Source organism: Thamnophis sirtalis, unplaced genomic scaffold, assembly GCF_051295495.1.
Source record: "Thamnophis sirtalis isolate CommonGarterSnake01/CBP01778 unplaced genomic scaffold, rThaSir2_p1.2 scaffold_6, whole genome shotgun sequence".
Lineage (NCBI taxonomy): Eukaryota > Metazoa > Chordata > Lepidosauria > Squamata > Natricidae > Thamnophis > Thamnophis sirtalis.
The window spans coordinates 103,533,505-103,551,613 of NW_028261386.1; the positions used below are offsets into that span (position 1 = coordinate 103,533,505).

At 38.3% G+C, this 18,109-nt stretch overlaps 1 protein-coding gene across 4 annotated transcripts in view; it reads left to right on the forward strand.

The window, feature by feature from the left end:
• The window catches only part of HS3ST5 (heparan sulfate-glucosamine 3-sulfotransferase 5), a 201,814-nt gene that overhangs the window by 60,698 nt on the left and 123,007 nt on the right, over positions 1 to 18,109 (forward strand). For all 4 annotated transcript variants that reach the window (XM_087718621.1, XM_014056137.2, XM_014056138.2 and 1 more), the window contains exon 2: positions 11,297 to 11,495. In XM_087718621.1, the coding sequence (XP_087574747.1) occupies positions 11,458 to 11,495 (38 nt within the window). In that variant the 5' untranslated portion in view covers positions 11,297 to 11,457. The remainder of the gene's footprint in view (positions 1 to 11,296; positions 11,496 to 18,109) is intronic.

Sequence of the window (18,109 nt, forward strand, 5' to 3'; positions counted from 1 at the left end):
TCTTGTCCTTCTTCCTGAAGTGAAGAGGTTAATCCCATCCCTACATGGGTGATTGATGGGTTTCCCTGCCCTAATCCTGTCAGTTTCTGTTTATTGACTTGATTCAGCGTGTATCGGCTGCATTTCAGCTACAACTGTTAAGTGGAGCTATTAACTGAAGGAAGAGAGAGAATAAAACCTATCTTGTATTTTATTTTTAACCAGTTCTCCGAACTGCATAAGCAATTAACTAACGGTTGGGGGAACTGGTGAGAATGGTTGGATCCCACCTGTGGTATATACATACATGAATATCTATCAAAACTGCTCAGTAACCAATTTGGTGGATGTACTTTATTTATGAGAACAATCAAAGCAATGGGTGAATTCTCTTTCAGGCATTATACTGCAGTTGCATTTGAATTAGTGTTAGGCAACTTCAGCTGAAGTTGAAAAAGTTTGAAAAAGCTAGGAGACATGGAGACGTCCCCCTTCCCCACTTTTAAAGCACTACTTTAAAAGCAGTCCCTTCCCTACTCACCCACAGGTCCTGGATCACATGGCTATGAAAAACATCTGAAAGACTGTTTTTAAAGATTTTTAAAACACTATTTTACAAGCTGGCCGGACGTGCGGGCCATAGTTTGAGGATGTCAGCTCTAGAATGATAGGAAATAGGTCTTTTGTGTCATGTATTTTTAGATACATATCCTTTTGACCTTCTAACCATTTCCCTATGATTTCTCTAGGAATAATTGAGAATAATCTAGACAATCCTTCATCTTTTTGCCCTTTTCCAAACCTGTTTCAATTTCTCTCTATTCTTCTTAAAACAAGCCCATGAGTTGGCATAGTATTCCAGATAACCTAAAGCAGGACCGAGCAGAATGAATTAAAATTATTTTTCATTGGTTCAAAATTCTGTTTGCCTTTTTTGAAGCCACTTCCTGCTGATGTCTCATTCAGTTTGCCACCAACCATTAGAACTTAAAAGAAGCTTCTTGTAGTTTATTCTATTCTGTTCTGTTTTTTTCTGTTCTATTCTTCTCAGTCCATTTCACTTTCACTCTAAATTTTATTTCTCTGCTTTAAAGTTTCAGCCAGTTTTGTGTCATCAAACAAATAAACATATTTTATTTGAAGATGACTGGACCCAAATAGGAATTAAGATGCTTTGCCTTGTTAATATCTCGCCATGGGCAGCGGTTTTTCAACTGTTTTATTTTCTTTTATTTTTTAAACCATATTTTATGAAACACTTATTGTTATTTTAGCTTCCTTCACTAATCACAATCTATTCTGAGATAGAGTTTTTTCTCCCCCAACAGATGTTGGTATAATTAAAGTCATCCATCCTTATTGCTTCATATATTTTTTTTAAAAAAATCATTATTTGCTTTTGGAAGTTATCATGTGTATTTGCTTCTTGACTGAGCAGAAAATAGTAACCCCCAACAACAGTTTTGCTATTATTTGTCTTTATACTTATTTTCATTTAGATGCTGTCTCTAATATTGCCATGTTCATTCACTTGAATTTTTGAGATGGACTAGATACTTTCAACATATAGTGTAATTCTCCTATCTTTTTATTCATTTCTTTTTAATAAATATTCAATTATTGTTCAATAGTACAATTATCTAATAATTCAGAAATGTCACAAACAGTTTAGAAACATCTCTTGCTTCAGGTTTATAGGTTTGATCCAGACCTCTATCACAAATAAGATAGCTAACCAATATATAAAAAAATAATTGTGATAAGTATTGGTACTAATTATTACTTCAACATTGCTAATTCTCTGACTTCAAAGCAACACATTTTATAAAGAATTCTTAAAAACTATAGAAGACCTGTAAATGTTTTATAAAATATAATGAAGCAACTAGGGGCATAAATAAGAAACACAAAGAATTCTGGGAAAGTGATATTTAGAAAATGAATGAGTAATCTGCTTCAGTTCCTGTCTAAACAAACAAGATAATTGGTATTTCTGAGGCAGGATGATGAAATAATGTGAAATAAAATTGGAGCAGCTCTTTCAAATTAAAAAGGAGGCAGTGAAGAATTCATAAGAGATATCAGAAAAGGCAATGTTGCAGTCATACAACCATTCCAGAAAATACTATTAAGATGAAGCAACATCTGTAGAGAGTCCGTGTGAGGCTGCAAGGCATGTTTCTTTAAAAAAAAGTAATTTTTTTTGCAGATTTTTTTATTTTTTTCCTTGTACAACACCTTACAGTCATTACATCAACATTGTTATGTCATCATACCTGTACATGTATATAATATTTCGCTTCTATATTTACACACCTTTATACACAGTTCTATATATATTTATATATAGTTTTTTGGCTTAATTAATTTTATTCTTGTTTTGCAGCCATTTGTACCAATTGTTCCAAATTTCATAATATTCCGACTCTTCTTTATCTTTTAATTTCAGTGTTACTTTGTCCATCTCTGTACAATCTAAAGTTTTTTTTTATCACTAATTCGTCCGAGGGGGTATTATTTTGTCTCCAGCATTGGGCAAATGCTATTCTAGCTGTAGTTAGCAGATGTATTAATATATACTTAATTTTCTTTGTATATTTCCCTTTGATTATTCCCATTTATTTAAAATGCTGAAAAAACTCTAATGGCATGGTTCTTTTTAAAAAGTAAATTGAATTTTGTGAAGGAGAAAGAAAAACTCTTTAAGAAGATTTGATCTTTTATGTATGTGATCTTTTATTTGATCGCCTTCCTTTTCCTTCATTCAGGAATAGAAATAGCTTTTCCATTTATGCTTGGGTTAAACTGGAACTCACTATGAATATATATTTGAAAAAGAAACTTGCATTTTAACTACACACGATGTTCATATAAATGTGAAAGAAAACAGTGTATAATCAGCCTCTAGAAATCCCCATCATCTATAGTATGTCATTTTACTACAGGGCACCTACAACCTCATATCTATATCACTCAAAGTTTTTCTTCTATCTCTTTTTCCCATGTGTATAAGCAACTTACTATGGTTGAGCATGAAATAGAAAAACTGTTTGGGGAGGGGAGGGGGTTTGGAATTTGAAACAAAGCAGCTCAGTTTGGTAGATTTGTTGAACGTCCTAAGCAGTGGTGGGTTCCGGATCCCGTTGAAACTGGTACCGTGCAACGATGCTCGGCATCCTCCACATGAACGTGTGCAGCGCACACATGTGCAGTGTGCGCATGCATCCTTATCTCCTGCGACATTCCACGATGCCTCTGCAATGCTCCAGCTGCTCAGCGAGCATCGCGCAGGCACCGTACACTCCATGTGCGTGTGCAGAAGCCTCGAAGAGCCTCAAATACAGGTAAGGATGACAGGCGAGTGGGTGGGCTTTCCAGAGCACTGTACTGGAATGGTACCTGGTACTCCTGGCAGACACCGGTACGCCCGTAACAGGGCATACTGGTCGTAACCCACCACTGGTCCTAAGAGTTCTTTGGACAGATGAAAGTCAAAATACCATGAGTGTTCTGTATTCTGAGAGAATAAAAGTTGGAAATTCTGTACTCTGGCAAAAAGAAAAAGCTGAAATGATTTGTTACATATTTGTCCTGTGGCTAAAAAAAGTGCATCCGTTGCATATTAGTACTGAGCACTATATATCATCCACATCTTGGTAAATTTTACAAGGGGTTGTTTTTTTAAAGCCTTTACAAATTGTCAAAGCAAACAGAAAAACTAGCCATGAAATAATTGTTTTACAGTACAAAAGTGGCCACAGAGTTGAATACAGCAAGGAAAGCATTGCATAGGCCTTCTTTTTTATTTTTGAGTTGGCTAATTTGCCTCTTCACCTTACAGAACACAATATTTGCATTTCCTATCTGAAAGCTGAATAGAATAGCAATAGCACTTAGACTTGTATACCACTTTACAGTGCTTTACAGCCCTCTCTAAGCGGTTTACAAAGTCAGCAAATTGTCCCCAACAATATGGGTCCTCATTTCACCCACCTCAGAAGGATGTAAGGCTGAGTGAACCTTGAGCCTGGTGAGATTTGAACTGCCAAATTACAGGCAGCTGGCAGGCAGCAGAAGTAGCCTGCAGTACTGCACTCTAACCACTGCACTGCTGTGGCTCAGAATAACAGTGTAAGTAATGCATAGGATTTCACAGTTCACAAATTTGCATCTGACCCCATTATTCCACTTAATCACAGTCAATGGCAATAAATATGGTAGCACTGTTTATTTTTCATTGGCTGCATGGGTTGGATGGATTTTTTTTTAAAAAAAGAACACCATAAGCGGATTGTGGAATGTCAAACACTTGAAAAAATGTTGAACGAAGTTTGGAAAAGATTGTTTTGTTTCATGAATGGGATAAAACCTGAAACATTCACAAAACATTCAAAGCAGCTATTTTCATCCTGGAATACTTACTAAAATTAGGGCGGGGGAGTCAAAATGTTGACAGATGGAGAGCCAGTGAGGGATAGTAGTAAAGTCACCTGGCTAGAAACCAGGAGACAGTGAGTTCTTGTTCCAGGTGAACCACACCAGGTCAATTGTTCACTCTCATCCCTAGGAAAGAAGCAATAGCAAATCACTTCTGAAATCTTCCCAAGAAAACTGCATTTTCTTGCACTAACCCAGTGTTTCTCAACCTTGGCGACTTTAAGTCCTGTGGACTTCAACTCCCAGAAGCATAGCTGGCTGGGGAATTCTGGGAGTTGAAGTCCACAGGACTTAAAGTCGCCAAGGTTGAGAAACACTGCACTAACCCATGCAATTTCCAAGACTCAAAGGCTTAAAGGCACACCCAAAGAAGGCACACCTCACTTTGACAGCTGATGTTACTACATTAGACTTCATAGAAGCAGAGATAGTTAACCATATTCTTTAAAATTCATCTGGTCAACCTGTTATGATATCATGGCTCCAGACTGCATCCTACAAATGTATCCTTTTCCATGATATTCTTTTTTCAGTGGTCTTGTCTGAGGTGAAGCATATAATTGAAATGTACAACTGTACTGTGACAAATTTAATCATATGATAGAATTATTTCAGAGCAGGAAATAGAAGCAAGTTGGAGGTTGTTTTTTTTTTGGCTGGTCAGCTAATCAGGACAGATTTGACAGGCTAGCTATGACAGCACAGATAATTTCATAGACTGGATATTAACAATTTGAGAACGTGGATGACAAGAGCCAACATTCATGATGCCACTGTAAGGTTGCTGGTCCTTAGGAATTCCCAGTGCAGTCTTTTTGACTCCACCTAGTATAAAAACCAAGAAGCTGAATACAAGGACAGTCTGCTACATATAAATTACTCGTCTCTCATCTATCCTGATAGAAGTTTGTTGAGAAAACTGCAATATTTATTTCTTTATTCCTTTAAATTAGATTTATACCTTTTTTATTTTTTAATCTGGATTGCCTCTGATTAGGTATAAAATGTTATAGTCATTTAAGATAGAATATATCTATCTTTCAGCAAAATATTTCTGTGCATGTTTGTTTGTTGGATTTATTCAGGCCAACCCAACTCCAAGAAGACTCTGGGTGGCATACAGTAGGTCTAATATGCATAACAAAAGCGCATTAAAAACACATTAAAAACTACATTATGTGTTTTGCAAATGTATATACTCTCTTGTTTTTGATTGATGAAGCTGCTTCCATGTTGAATAACTTTTCATCCCACAACATAACCTAGCATATTTATGCTTAGCCTAAAGTAATTACTTTATTTTTAACACACATATCAAGCCACACACTTCTTACAGTGCAGTAATCTGTTAACTTTGAGCAACTTGCAGTTTCTTTTTTTAAGTCCTTATGAAAGAGCTAATTATCCTCCCATATAAAATCTAGTTCTAATTTTTCTGTTAATGCCCAAAGCAACAAGTCATGTAATATTAGGATCTAGATTGGATGCCATAAAGTTGACAAGATGAGAGTATTTCTTTCTATTTATTTGCCAATAAACAGTATCCCTATTCAGTTATTTTTATGTATTTGTAGGAGCTTTGACCTGTTTTAATTTTATGTATGGACCTCAAGCAATGTAATTTGTATATTTGTATTGTTTAGTATATGGTTTATATGACGGAGAATCTCTGTCATCTCTCTTATCAACCCACCCACCCCTTCTCTGTTTTTATCAGGATGAACAACTGATTCTTCATGTAGCTATGAATATAATTGCAGATTAGAACTTCTTCTGAATATTAGCAGTTAGCTGTCTCTTGATTTAATATTTGAGAGCAAAGCTAAATTTTGAAAGAGCTAGGTGCTTGTGTTCCAGTCATAACATTGGTTCAGCTTGTTTTCATCACACTAGATGCCAATTAAGTTACTGATTTCATAATCATAATTTAGCACGTTAGAATTGATAATAAATGTTGTCTTACCAAAGCTAAATAATTATAATATAGAAACACAGTTCTTCTTACTGTTGATGTATTAAACCAGAAGTTTACAAATAATGTATTATTCTGGATTTTTTTTTAAAAAAAACCATTGTAGCAATTTGTTTTATGTTTCCTACCATTTACAGAATTATTTGTGAATCAGAATATTGGAATTTTAAAAAAAAACCTATTTCTGTCCCTGCCTTCTCAAATGCACAAAGTTTATGCATTCACTAGGGCATAAATGCTTTTGTCAGTTACTTCCTGCTTCAAAAGGGTGGGGCAAGGTCCTATAACTTTACTGCTAATAAATAATCATTAACCATTTCCTCTTTATAAATACCTAAATATAATTAGTACTGTGTTCTCAAATTAGTGAGATGTTTGCTTTAATATGTGGTCAATTAAGATTCTAAAGATGCCGTGAACTGTGAATCTTTGCAACCCAGAGTGAAAATGATTCAGAGAAAGGGATTGGATTTTAGGGAAGAAAGACACAATGAAAATAGTTAATGGGAAAGGGAAATGAAGGACAAACTATTAATGCTTTAGGAAATAGCATTCAATGGGGCAAGGGCATTTCAGTAGCAGAATAGTAATTACTGTAATAATCCCTGGGAACTATAAGCGAAATCTAGAATACACTACCATTTTGAGGAAAATGCCCAGGAGAATGAAAAATTCACAAAAGATATTTTGCATAATCCACCATATTTTTATCCAAAATGCCTTAACCTTTTGGCAGGTCCACCATATATGAAAATATGTAGCATTGAGAGAACCACATCTCCAACATTTAGGCTGTAAATTTGGATACATAGAAGCCAGCTTTTTAGGATCTAAATGCCATCTATAGAACATCTTATAAAAATTTTCTCTCAGGTTTTGAGCTTGTGTACATTTCACATTTCTTACTCAGATTCTTTCCCATGTATCCAACATTATTGGTTCTTCAATATTTTGAGCCCACTTTATCATACAATCTTTAACTAATTCTGTTTCCGAATCTATCTGTATTAATACATTATATATCCTCTTTATATGTATTAAGCTTTGATCTCTTATTTGTTTAAACAGATTATCCTCAACTTGGATAAAACCAATTTTTGATCTATTTTCCACCTGGCCTGTAATTGCCCATACTGGAACCATGTTTGAACTACCTTCTCCTCTTTTAATACCTCTAAAGATTTTAGTTGTAGTTACCCCCCTTTCCAAAATGAGAAGCTGTCTATAAGATGCAGTTCTTAAGGTAGAGATTTTCTTATCAAGGTGGACAGTTTTGACTGAACCATCCTACCTCTCAGCTTTAATGTAGTAGTAGTTATTTATGTAGTGTGTGCTAAAAATATTCTTGAGAAGAGGTGGAGGGGTTTTTTTCATTAAAAAAATCCATCTACTTTTCATTTAGCTTGGTTTGCCTCTTAAATACTAAATTCAAGATTTCTCTGGAAGGAAACATTTAAGAAAAGCCTCTTTCGTAAAGCACAGATAATATTTTAAATGTAATGACAGCCTTTTCAGAAGAGGGGATGATAAATGCATATGGAAAATCATACTTTTTTTAAAAAAAATGAGCTTGTATTTCAGCAGCAACTCATATTCACCTAATCACCATCCCCATTTTTAAACTAAAGGGAAGAGAAAGTAAACTAAATTTCTGTAGCCAAGCTCTGAAAGCAATGAAATGAAGCATTTAGAAAAGGAAAGCTGCTTATCCCTTAATTACTTCTCTCCCTGGTTCCTAGTTTGGCATTTCAAATGCATGGGTACCAGAAGGATGTTGCTGAGTTGAAAGATATTCCTAGAATCTGAGACAAATTGAAGAAATTCTGCAATTTTTCAGAAGATTCAAAAAATACGAACTAGTTAATTTAGCAGAATTACCCTCGATGCTATCTGCTACTAATAGTTTCTGTAGCTTCTAATAGAAAAACTCCAAAAGAGAAACTCAAAAGCAGACTCTGTCTGCCTTTATTCATTATAGCATTGTTGAGAAAGATTATAAGGACAGCAGAGAGAGAAAAGTTGAATTCTTTGTGCCTCACTTTAATTACAAAAATTATAAGGTACCTAGGCATGCATAACAAGTAAGATAACAAATAATGGAGTGAGCTCCTGTTACTTGTCCCAGCTTCTGCCAACCTAGCAGTTCGAAAGCATGTAAAATACAAGTACAAAAAATAGGAATCACCTTTACTGGAAAGGTAACAGCATTCTGTGTGCCTTTGGCATTTAGTCATGCCAGCTACATGACCACGGAGACGTCTTTGGATAGCACTGGCTCTTTGGCTTTGAAACAGAGATGAGCACCGCCCCCTAAAGTCGGGAATGATTAGCACATATGTGTGAGGGGAAACTTTACTTTTTATCTTTAAGCATACATTAGTAATGATATAAGCCTTTCTCAGGGGAGGAATCAGAACAACTAAAGGCAACCCAAAAAAGACATTCTAGAACAGTGATTCCCAATCAAAGCAACTTCCAGATATGTATACTTCAACCTCCACAGTTCTCAGCAACAGCACGCTAGCTGGGGACCCTGGGAATTAATTTTCACACATGTGGAAGTTGCAAAGCTTGGGAAATATTGTTCTGTGACATATTGAGAATCTGTGAAACAAATTATAGAGCTCTGGTTGCATTTCCCCTAGCAAAAAGCCCCTCCCACAAATAAGGTTCAGTGCTAGAAGTCAAACATTCAATAAAACCCCAATTTTTAAAATGGACTGAAGGGAAACAGAAATTGTAATGCATTTAGTTTAAAGTATATTATAGAGAAATTGGTAGTATCAATCAAATATGCATCTAGAGCTACAATGTTGCTGAAGGAAAATCTGCATGAATTCCATGAAAGTAATATTTGCCTTGCCGATCTTCTGGTGAGGAAACTTAGGAGATTAATTAGCAATAGATATTTTTCTCAATGAAAAAAAATAAGAACTCTCCAAAGGATCTTAGTTAATTAGAAATTACTTTTTCACCTTAATTTGTGTTTTTTCAGTTTATTAATAAATTATCTAGATCTAGTGCTAAGTAGAAAGCAGTCTAAATTTTCAGATGATACCAGATCATTCACATGGTAAAAAAGAATTCTGAACAGAACAAAATAACTTTATTTGGCCAAGTGTGACTACACACATAAAAAATTTGTAGTACATAAACTCTAAGTGCACATGCAAACAACAAAGTAACATAATCATAATAATGATACCAGTAAGAGAAGGTAGTAGAAAAGATGAGAAGGATAATGGTGAATGGTGAACTGAATGTATTTCTTGAGCTTCTGGTGGATAGGTCTATGGATGTACCAATCCAATGTGCTATAGGTTCGAAAAATACAAATACTGGACATCAAACATTGCAGTGCTTTTATTGAAATTTTTGGAATCAGGAAAATTATGGCATATAGATGGAGAAAGTAGGTAGAGATGTACCTAGGGTAGGATATGGTAGTGGAAATGGTGGTGGGAATAGTGGAAATGCTGCAGTAATATCTGACAATGACCTTGTTACCTAAAGATTATCTTCTTCTGCTTTTTTTTCTTTTGAAAAAGATACCTTGAAATCACCATTGAAGGATACCCATAATGTTGGTTTTGGTGTCATAGTTTCATTGTTGGAGCAGTGGTGTCAATGAAGACATCAAAACAGGAAAGATAGTAAGCTCTATCCTTCATGACCCGACAAAAGCGCGAACGTCATAAGCGCGCCGACAACACCACGGCGCTAAAACCGCGATGTCAAAAGCGCGCCGACAGAAGCGCGATTTAATTTAAGGTAAGGTTTAGGGTTAGGTTTAGGGTTAGGGTTAGGGTTAGGGTTAGGGTTAGGTTTAGGGTTACGTTACAGTGTGCTTCTGTCGGCGTGCTTTTGTCGGCGCGCTTTAGGGCTAATTCGTCGCTCATTCGTCACACGGTTTTGTCACCGCGCTTTAGTCACCACGGTTTAGTCAGGCGCGCTTTTGTTGTGCGCGCATTTGTGGTGGAACCCTATCCTTTAGTACATGTGCCAATGTTATGCACATGCAATATATAAAGAAACAGGTCTTCATTAAGATGTTAGAATTGCCATCTTGCTTGTTTTGACACTCTCTGCAGATACCACTGGGTCAGAAATTCTATCATGGATTGGTCTTCAGTCCTATAACTGCTGAACACTGATTCAAAGAGACATTTTAGCCATGTATTTAATACTCGTATCCAATTTGGCTTTAATAATCCTAAATGCAATAAACTTTCTGCATTCACTTAAAGCAGCATTACAAAAATAGTAACAGTAAAATTTTACAGAGTTACTAGTTGAATATGGGTTGAATGTCAACATAAATAGAATATTTTCTTTCAACTCTCCCCACCACCAGAAGTTTCTCTATTTAAGCATGATCATGTGGTGGTGGAGGGTTTACTTCAGTGGTGGATTACAGTTAGAACGGCCCCAGCATCACCCATGTGGAAGTGCACGGTGCACACGCACATGGCACACGCATGTGTTGTACTTGCCTGCGACACTTCCACAAGCGTACGGGATGCTCCAGCTGCTTGGCGGAGCGCTGCGCAGGCGCCATACGTGCCATGCACGTGCATGGAAGCGCTAAAAGCTTAAAGCACAGGTAAGGAGATTGGGTGAGTGGGTGGGCCCTCCGGAGCACCGTACCAGAACGGTACCCGGTGCTCTGAGCAGGATCCAGTACGCCCGTACCAGGGCGTACCACCTGCAACCCACCACTGGTTTTCTTGTGTAAACACTTAATATAACCGCTAATGTAATATCATTAACAATTCTTTTCACAAAGATACAATTGGATGCTAAATCAGAGCATTTACAATATCTGTAACTCAGATATATGGTCATTATTGTTCTGGATGTATGTAATTGCATTACTCAGAATTACCTTTTTCTTCTTCTTTTCTACAGGCTTAAGAAGTCAGAACACAATTGAGAAGAAGTGTCTATGTATCTTTCCTGTTTCTGGACACCTTTTTATCACACGGTCCTTTACATAAATGCTGAAGACATTTAAGCATTGAAGACCGGCAGACATAAATTTTGCCTTGAATATTCGTGATCAAGTCTAGATGTATCAGATCCTTTGGATGAGCAAAAGGATAAAAAGGTTAGTCATACTCTGAAAGCATAGTTTCAATATTTTGTATTTCTGCATATAACTTGCCTATGCTTTCGTTTATTGTGTGCTATAATATTTTCTGAGTTACAGAAAAGACAATGTAGCAGAATTTGTTTTTCTTATTCTGGAGTATTTGTGGATGTGCATTTCCTGCTGTAAATGCATCAGTAATTTATTTTTATTTGATCTGCTTCTTTCAAAGCCTAAGACTGGGCATATTTTATAGGGGATTCTGGTTAACACTTAGGGAACAATGCTCATACTCAATGTGAGCGTTTGGTGATAGATTAGGAATTGCAGAATTTTGGGTTGGAAATTAATTACCAACAGGGGGAAATGGATGCAGTATCAACAGTTAATCATTGGATCCCCCAGTAGTTTTTTGAATATGAATGTGGAAAAATATATTGGGATCTGGCATTAACTATAAAGGATTTAACCTGTTACATATTCCATCTTACTCCTCTGATAAATATTTCATTGTATAAAATTGATCGTAAACATCAGAAGGAAAGAAATTGGTGATTGATTACATGGTAGATTACCATGACTATTGCTACATCTACAGGAAAAGAAGCTCTATTTCAAAAACATACTTTTATTTTTCACCAATCCATCTTTTGCTATTCTCTTGACAAAGTACTCAAGTTCAAGAGATTCAACCCAACCTTTGAGTTTTTACATAATAAATAATATTACCTTAATATGTTTATTTAGATATTTAATATGTATTTATATTACATATATGTGAAATCTATAAAAATGTCTTTTGCCTTGCCTTGCCTTGCCTTGCCTTGCCTTGCCTTGCCTTGCCCTGCCCTGCCCTGCCCTGCCCTGCCCTGCCCTGCCCTGCCCTGCCCTGCCCTGCCCTGCCCTGCCCTTCAATCTCTCCCTTTCCAGGGGTGGGTTCCAGCAGGCACTACTGCCGTTTCACTCACGTGCATGCTTGAGGCTCACTTTGCATAAGTGCACAGTGCTATTAAAATTGTTCTGCGCATGCGCAGAACTGAAAAACAAGATGGCAGCGCCTATGGCTCTACCTGGGGAACCGGTTCGGGGGCATGTCAGGCCTGGGTCACTGCCAGTTCTAGCGACCCAGGCCGCCAAACCACTATCGGTTTGACTGTACCAGTCCGAACCGGGAGGAAACCACCACTGTCCCCTTCCCTCCCCTCTTCTCTCATTTCTGTGCTGCTGTGTTCTGGCAGACTTTGAGCAGCATACAACAATCAGAAAAGAGATTTAAAATACCATAAAATTTCAGCCATATAAACAAGGAGGTGGAAAAGCAGTAATAAGATCATCCACCAGGATGGATTAGAATCTGATTTAATGAGAAGAAACTTGTGCTCAGAAAGAGAAAAAGCCATTAAAACAGCCTGCTGTCTTTGCAGTGCATTTATCTTATGGAATTCAGGTTTTTCCTGGTCCTTCCCTCCCTCCCTCCCTCCCTCTCTCTGTCTCTTTCAATATTCTGTTTCCAGTCATTCTTTTCTTATAGCTTTTTACATCTTCCTTTACGCTGCCTCTATTTTTCCATTGAAAGTGAGTATTTCAAGCATAAGCAAGATGTTGTCATGATGCTAAGTGTCTCCACGGCATACAAAATTGTCTATGTTCAAGATTCAGTTACCTACAAAAGCTTATCTATCTGGTTTTTTAAAATTGCATTTGCACTTCCATTTTTTTCTGCATTGAAGCCTGTTTGTATAGTGACAATGGTGAATCGATATCTATCTATCTATCTATCTATCTATCTATCTATCTATCTATCTATCATCTATCTATCTATCTATCTATCATCTATCTCTATCATCTGTCAATAAATCCTGTCAAATTTGATTTTCTATGTATACCAACTTGACTAACGGAAGGTAAGAATTAAACAGTGATAAGCCTATATATCAGTATATTGCAAATAGTTTTTACAAATTATCCTTTTGTCCGTAAGAATTAAACCTTGAGTTGTTTACACTTCTTTTTAACTTTTAAAAGTTCATGTTTTGGGGTTTTAATAGCAATTAAATGGAAACTCTAAGCAAATGTGACCATACCTTTTTTTGATGGATCTGCTTCTGTTTAAAATAGTGTATAATTCTTACAATGGGAAATTGGGTTATAAAGATCAGCAGAGATAAAATAGCAAATAGAGGGAAAGGCATTAAATGAAAATATGGAGGTTTCATAATGAAATATAATCTTCTAAACTGGGTGCACAGGAAAGCAGTGGTGTGGTAGCAGAGCCATCTTTAGTTTATACATATTCATTTATTGGTCTTTGTACAAACATTTTTGTTTACATCTTGAAATATTTTTTTCAAGACATGCAAATTGTGCAGGAGTTATTCATGCATTTTGCATACTGCTTTGATTATTTAAATTGTGTGGGAAATCACAGAAAGAAAGAAAAAGTACTGAAAACTGATGATACCCTAACACATTTTGTCAGGCAAAATACCATGTCCCCACCCTCCAGTTTCTATGGCAGTCGATAGTAAGTAAGCGAAGCAGAGGGTAACATCTGGCCCTCCTTCAGAAAAGGACATCATCCCTAGAGAAATAGGAAACAAAAGAAAACAACAATAACAACCAACAGCATTATTGAAATTAAGGCTTATTGGGATATTTGATGTAAAACTTCTGTAAGAGTTTGGGAGCCCTAACATGGTATTTGTCCACCCATTCAGCCTGGGAAGGGGAAAAATGTTTCTAGGACACGAAATAAGTTTCCTGGAATCTAAGATTTCTTTAGTTTCAAAATGTTGCTCTCCTTCAATAAGAAGAGGAACAGGGGTGAGGGTTGAGGTGGACGAAAGGAAGACGTGTGCTCTGGTTTCAATAAGTTCACATGAAAAACGGGATAAATCCTCCGAAGGGTTTTCAGCAACTCCAATTTTACTGATATCGGATTTATGATTTTCACAATGGGAAACGGACACACATATTTCGGACCCAGCTTCTTCGATTTCTTGGTGGTTTGTAGAAATTTAGTGGACTAAAATACCCTATCCCCAACTTGGTAGTCTTTAGGCTTAGCCCTTTTTTTATCCACCTGTTTTTTGTGACCATGGTGAGCCGCGTCTAAGGCTTTGCGAGTCATTGACCAAAACTGTTGAAGTTGATTACTCCACTCGGACAAGGATAAAATTTGAGGTTTCTCTTGAGGCAATTCAGGAATTGGTTCAAAATCCTGGCCAAACACAACTTTAAAAGGGGTCATTCTGGTACTGCTATGTATTGAATTATTGTATGCCATCACTGCATGTGGCAAAAGTTCCGCCCAATTATCCTGTTGATAATTGATAAAACACTGAAGGTACTGCTCCAGGACCGAGTTAGCCCATTCACATGCCCCATTAGTCTGTGGATGGTGGTGGAGCTTAGTCCCTTGTTGGAGCCAATCAATTTCAGGAACTCTTTCCAAAAGTGGGAGGTGAATTGGACCCCCCTGTCTGAAATAATGCATTCAGGCACTCCATGTAATCTATACACATGTAAAATAAACAATTTAGCCAATGAATTTGTTGATGGGATCTTGGAACTAGGTACAAAATGGAACTGTTTGGAGAACAGATCAGTGATTACCCAAATGACAGTATCTCCAAGGCTTTCTGGTAACTCAACAATAAAATCCATCGATATCTCCTTCCACAGGGCCCCAGAATGGGCAATTCTTTGAAGGAGACCTTGGGGCTTCTCCTGTGGTCTTTTTGCGGCTGCACAGAGAGGAAACTGGCTATGTAGAACTCAATTTCTTTTTTCAGGGAAGGCGACTAAAATTGCCTCTTAATCAAATGCAAAGTTTTTACAAATCTGAAATGACCCGCCATTCTCGAGTCATGGGCCTGTTGAAGGACAACAGTTTTTAAGCTGGTAGGAATATACAGCTTAGCTCCCACCCAAGCCAGTCCATCTTTCATGGTACATTCATCAGAATGCTTTTTGAACCACTCATTGTACTTGAGGCCATTCTTAAGTTTGTCCATCAGGTCTGTGGGCCCTGGCTCCTAGTAACTATTGGGGCAGCTAGGTTCTTAGCCAGGATGACTGGATGAACCAGGGTTGGTCTGGTGCTGTTGTTTTGGGGAAGCCTGGACAAAGCATCAGCCATAAAGTTCTTTCCTTCTGGGATGTATTTTAGGGTAAAGTTGAAACAGTTGAAATGCTGTGCCCAGCACACTTGTTTAGGTGATAGCTTATGCAGGGTCTTCAATGCTTCCAGGTTTTTATGATCAGTCCATACTTCAAAAGGGTGTTTAGCCCCCTCCAGGAATGTCACCAGGTCATCAAGGCCCACCTGACAGCAAAAGCTTCCTTTTCCCATATGGCCCATCTTCTTTCTGTTTCTGTAAGCTTATGTGAGGTGTAAGCGCAAGGTTTCAATTTGCCTTCTGCATTTGTTTGGAACAATACTGCCCCACGTCATTGGCATCAGCTTGAACCATGAATGGTGCATCCATGTCTGGGTGTTTCAAAACAGGCTCAGCAGTGAACAATCGCTTCAATTTCTCGAAAGCTGCTTGACATTCCATAGTCCAATTCAGAGGCTTGCCCGGCCTAGGTTTAACCTCTCCCTTTGATTTTAGGAGATTTGTAATAGGCAGTGCAATGCTCGCGAATGAGCGAACGAGGGGATAAATTGGCGATAGAAATTTGCAAATCCCAAAAAACTTTATAGTTGCTTTCAGGTGCGAGAGGCTGCCTACTCAGTGACAGCTCGGACTTTTGCCAGTCCATCTCGATGCCTTTGTGGTAGATACGGTATCCCAAATAATCAATCCTCTCCAGGTGAAATTCACACTTAGACATTTTCAATGCAAATCGCATTTAAATTTTTATAGTTCACGCATAAACAAAAGGAGCCATATTTTCCCTGAACAATACGGGTGCCCATGGTCTAGCCAATTGTATGGAACCCCTTTTTAAATTTTTGTCAATGAACTTTCATAATTCCTCCATCTCACGTGGGATCATCGAGTAAATCTGAGGCTTATGGGGTTTCCCAGATGCCACATTGAAACTCATGGTTTCTTGATGATCCCCCATCCACATTTCTATTGGTTCAGTTACAAAATGGGCAGGGGCTCCCCCAGCCACTGAACCGTCCAATTGGCAAAAGGCAATGGGCACTTTCAAAGTCCTCAGTCTTAAACCCATTTTCTCCACCACTTCTGGACTAATTACGCAATGAGTGCATTCAGAGTCTAAGGGGGCAAGCATCTTCCCTTGGGCTCCAGTAGAGGGCACTTTAAGTTCTACTGGAATGGTCATGGGGCCTGATCGGGGACTTACCAATGGTTGTTATTGGAGTCATTTTCACTTTCTCCTGAAAGAAAGGAGGACTCTTCTCCATCCTGGGTGGGAGGGAAATCCTCAACAGCTTCCACCCCTTTCAAGGTGGTTTCTTTGCGTTTCCTGGCAATCAGTCAGGTTTCTTCTCTCCAGTAGCGGTGGGCTTTGGGCCAAGTTTTGCGTAGCAGCTCACTGCTTGGTGCCCCTCCTTCCTGCATCAGAAACAAGCTGTAGACCGGGGCTAGTCCTGCTGTGACTGGGGTTCTTCCATCCCAATCAGCTCCGCTGTCTGCCCCCAGCCCCCCCCCCCCCCCCGGTTAGACAGGTCTTCCACCCGTCTCTCTTCTTGATCAGCAAAACCCACTTCCCTCTCAGCATGACTCTCATGGAAATGGCGTTTCTCCCATGCCTCTTGTAAAAGTTTCAAAGCATGGGTCATCATGAGGTCCTCTTGTTCGGCTTCCTGCCAAGCAGCCTCAGGTCGTCAGCATTGTCTGGTGGTAACTCCAGCAGGAATCTCCTCAGGATCACTCCTCTGCCCCACTCCCAATGACCACCTGGGATGGACAGCTCTTTCCTCCAAGTCCAGTTCAGCCATCCGTTCTGTTTCCAAAGGGCATGAGGATCCAGTAGCCCCCATGTTGTCCTCCTGGTCACTGCCTGGATTGGACATTTCTGTGCAGGATTTTTGTTTTAAGTGCACTCCCCTTGGAAGGTGTCAGCTCCGGGATAAGCGTGAAGGCAGATCTTGCTTAATGTCAGGTGTGCCTCCCTCAATAACCAAGAAAGAAAACTCCTAACTCCATTGTTTGTGGAATTAAAATACTTTTACTGGTTATGAAAAGATAGCAGCGAAAGTAAAGCAACATCTGAGCCAGAAAGGTGCAAACAAATACATATCAAATATATATCAGCCCCCCCCTCCAACGACCCCACCCCAGTGTCCAATCTGCAACTCCCTTAGGTGTCATGTGGGGTGTATCTTCGAAAGGCATCATCATGTTGGTATGCAGGATGGTTGGCCTTGACCAAGTCCAAACACCGGCCACCAGCATGCGCAGAAGATGGTGAAAAGAAAACTCCCTTTTCCATGTCACTTCCATGTCACTCCTGTACCATTCCCATCCCAAATACCATGCCCCCACCCTCCCCGTTTCTATGGCAGCTGATAGAAAGTAAGTGAAGCAGAGGCTGACACGTTTCAGTAACCAAGAACAGTGAACATATGTTGATTATATAGTTAATAAAAAGCAGCCTTGGCCTTGAATATCTGCTATTAAAGCTATGATCAGATAAATGAAATATAGGTC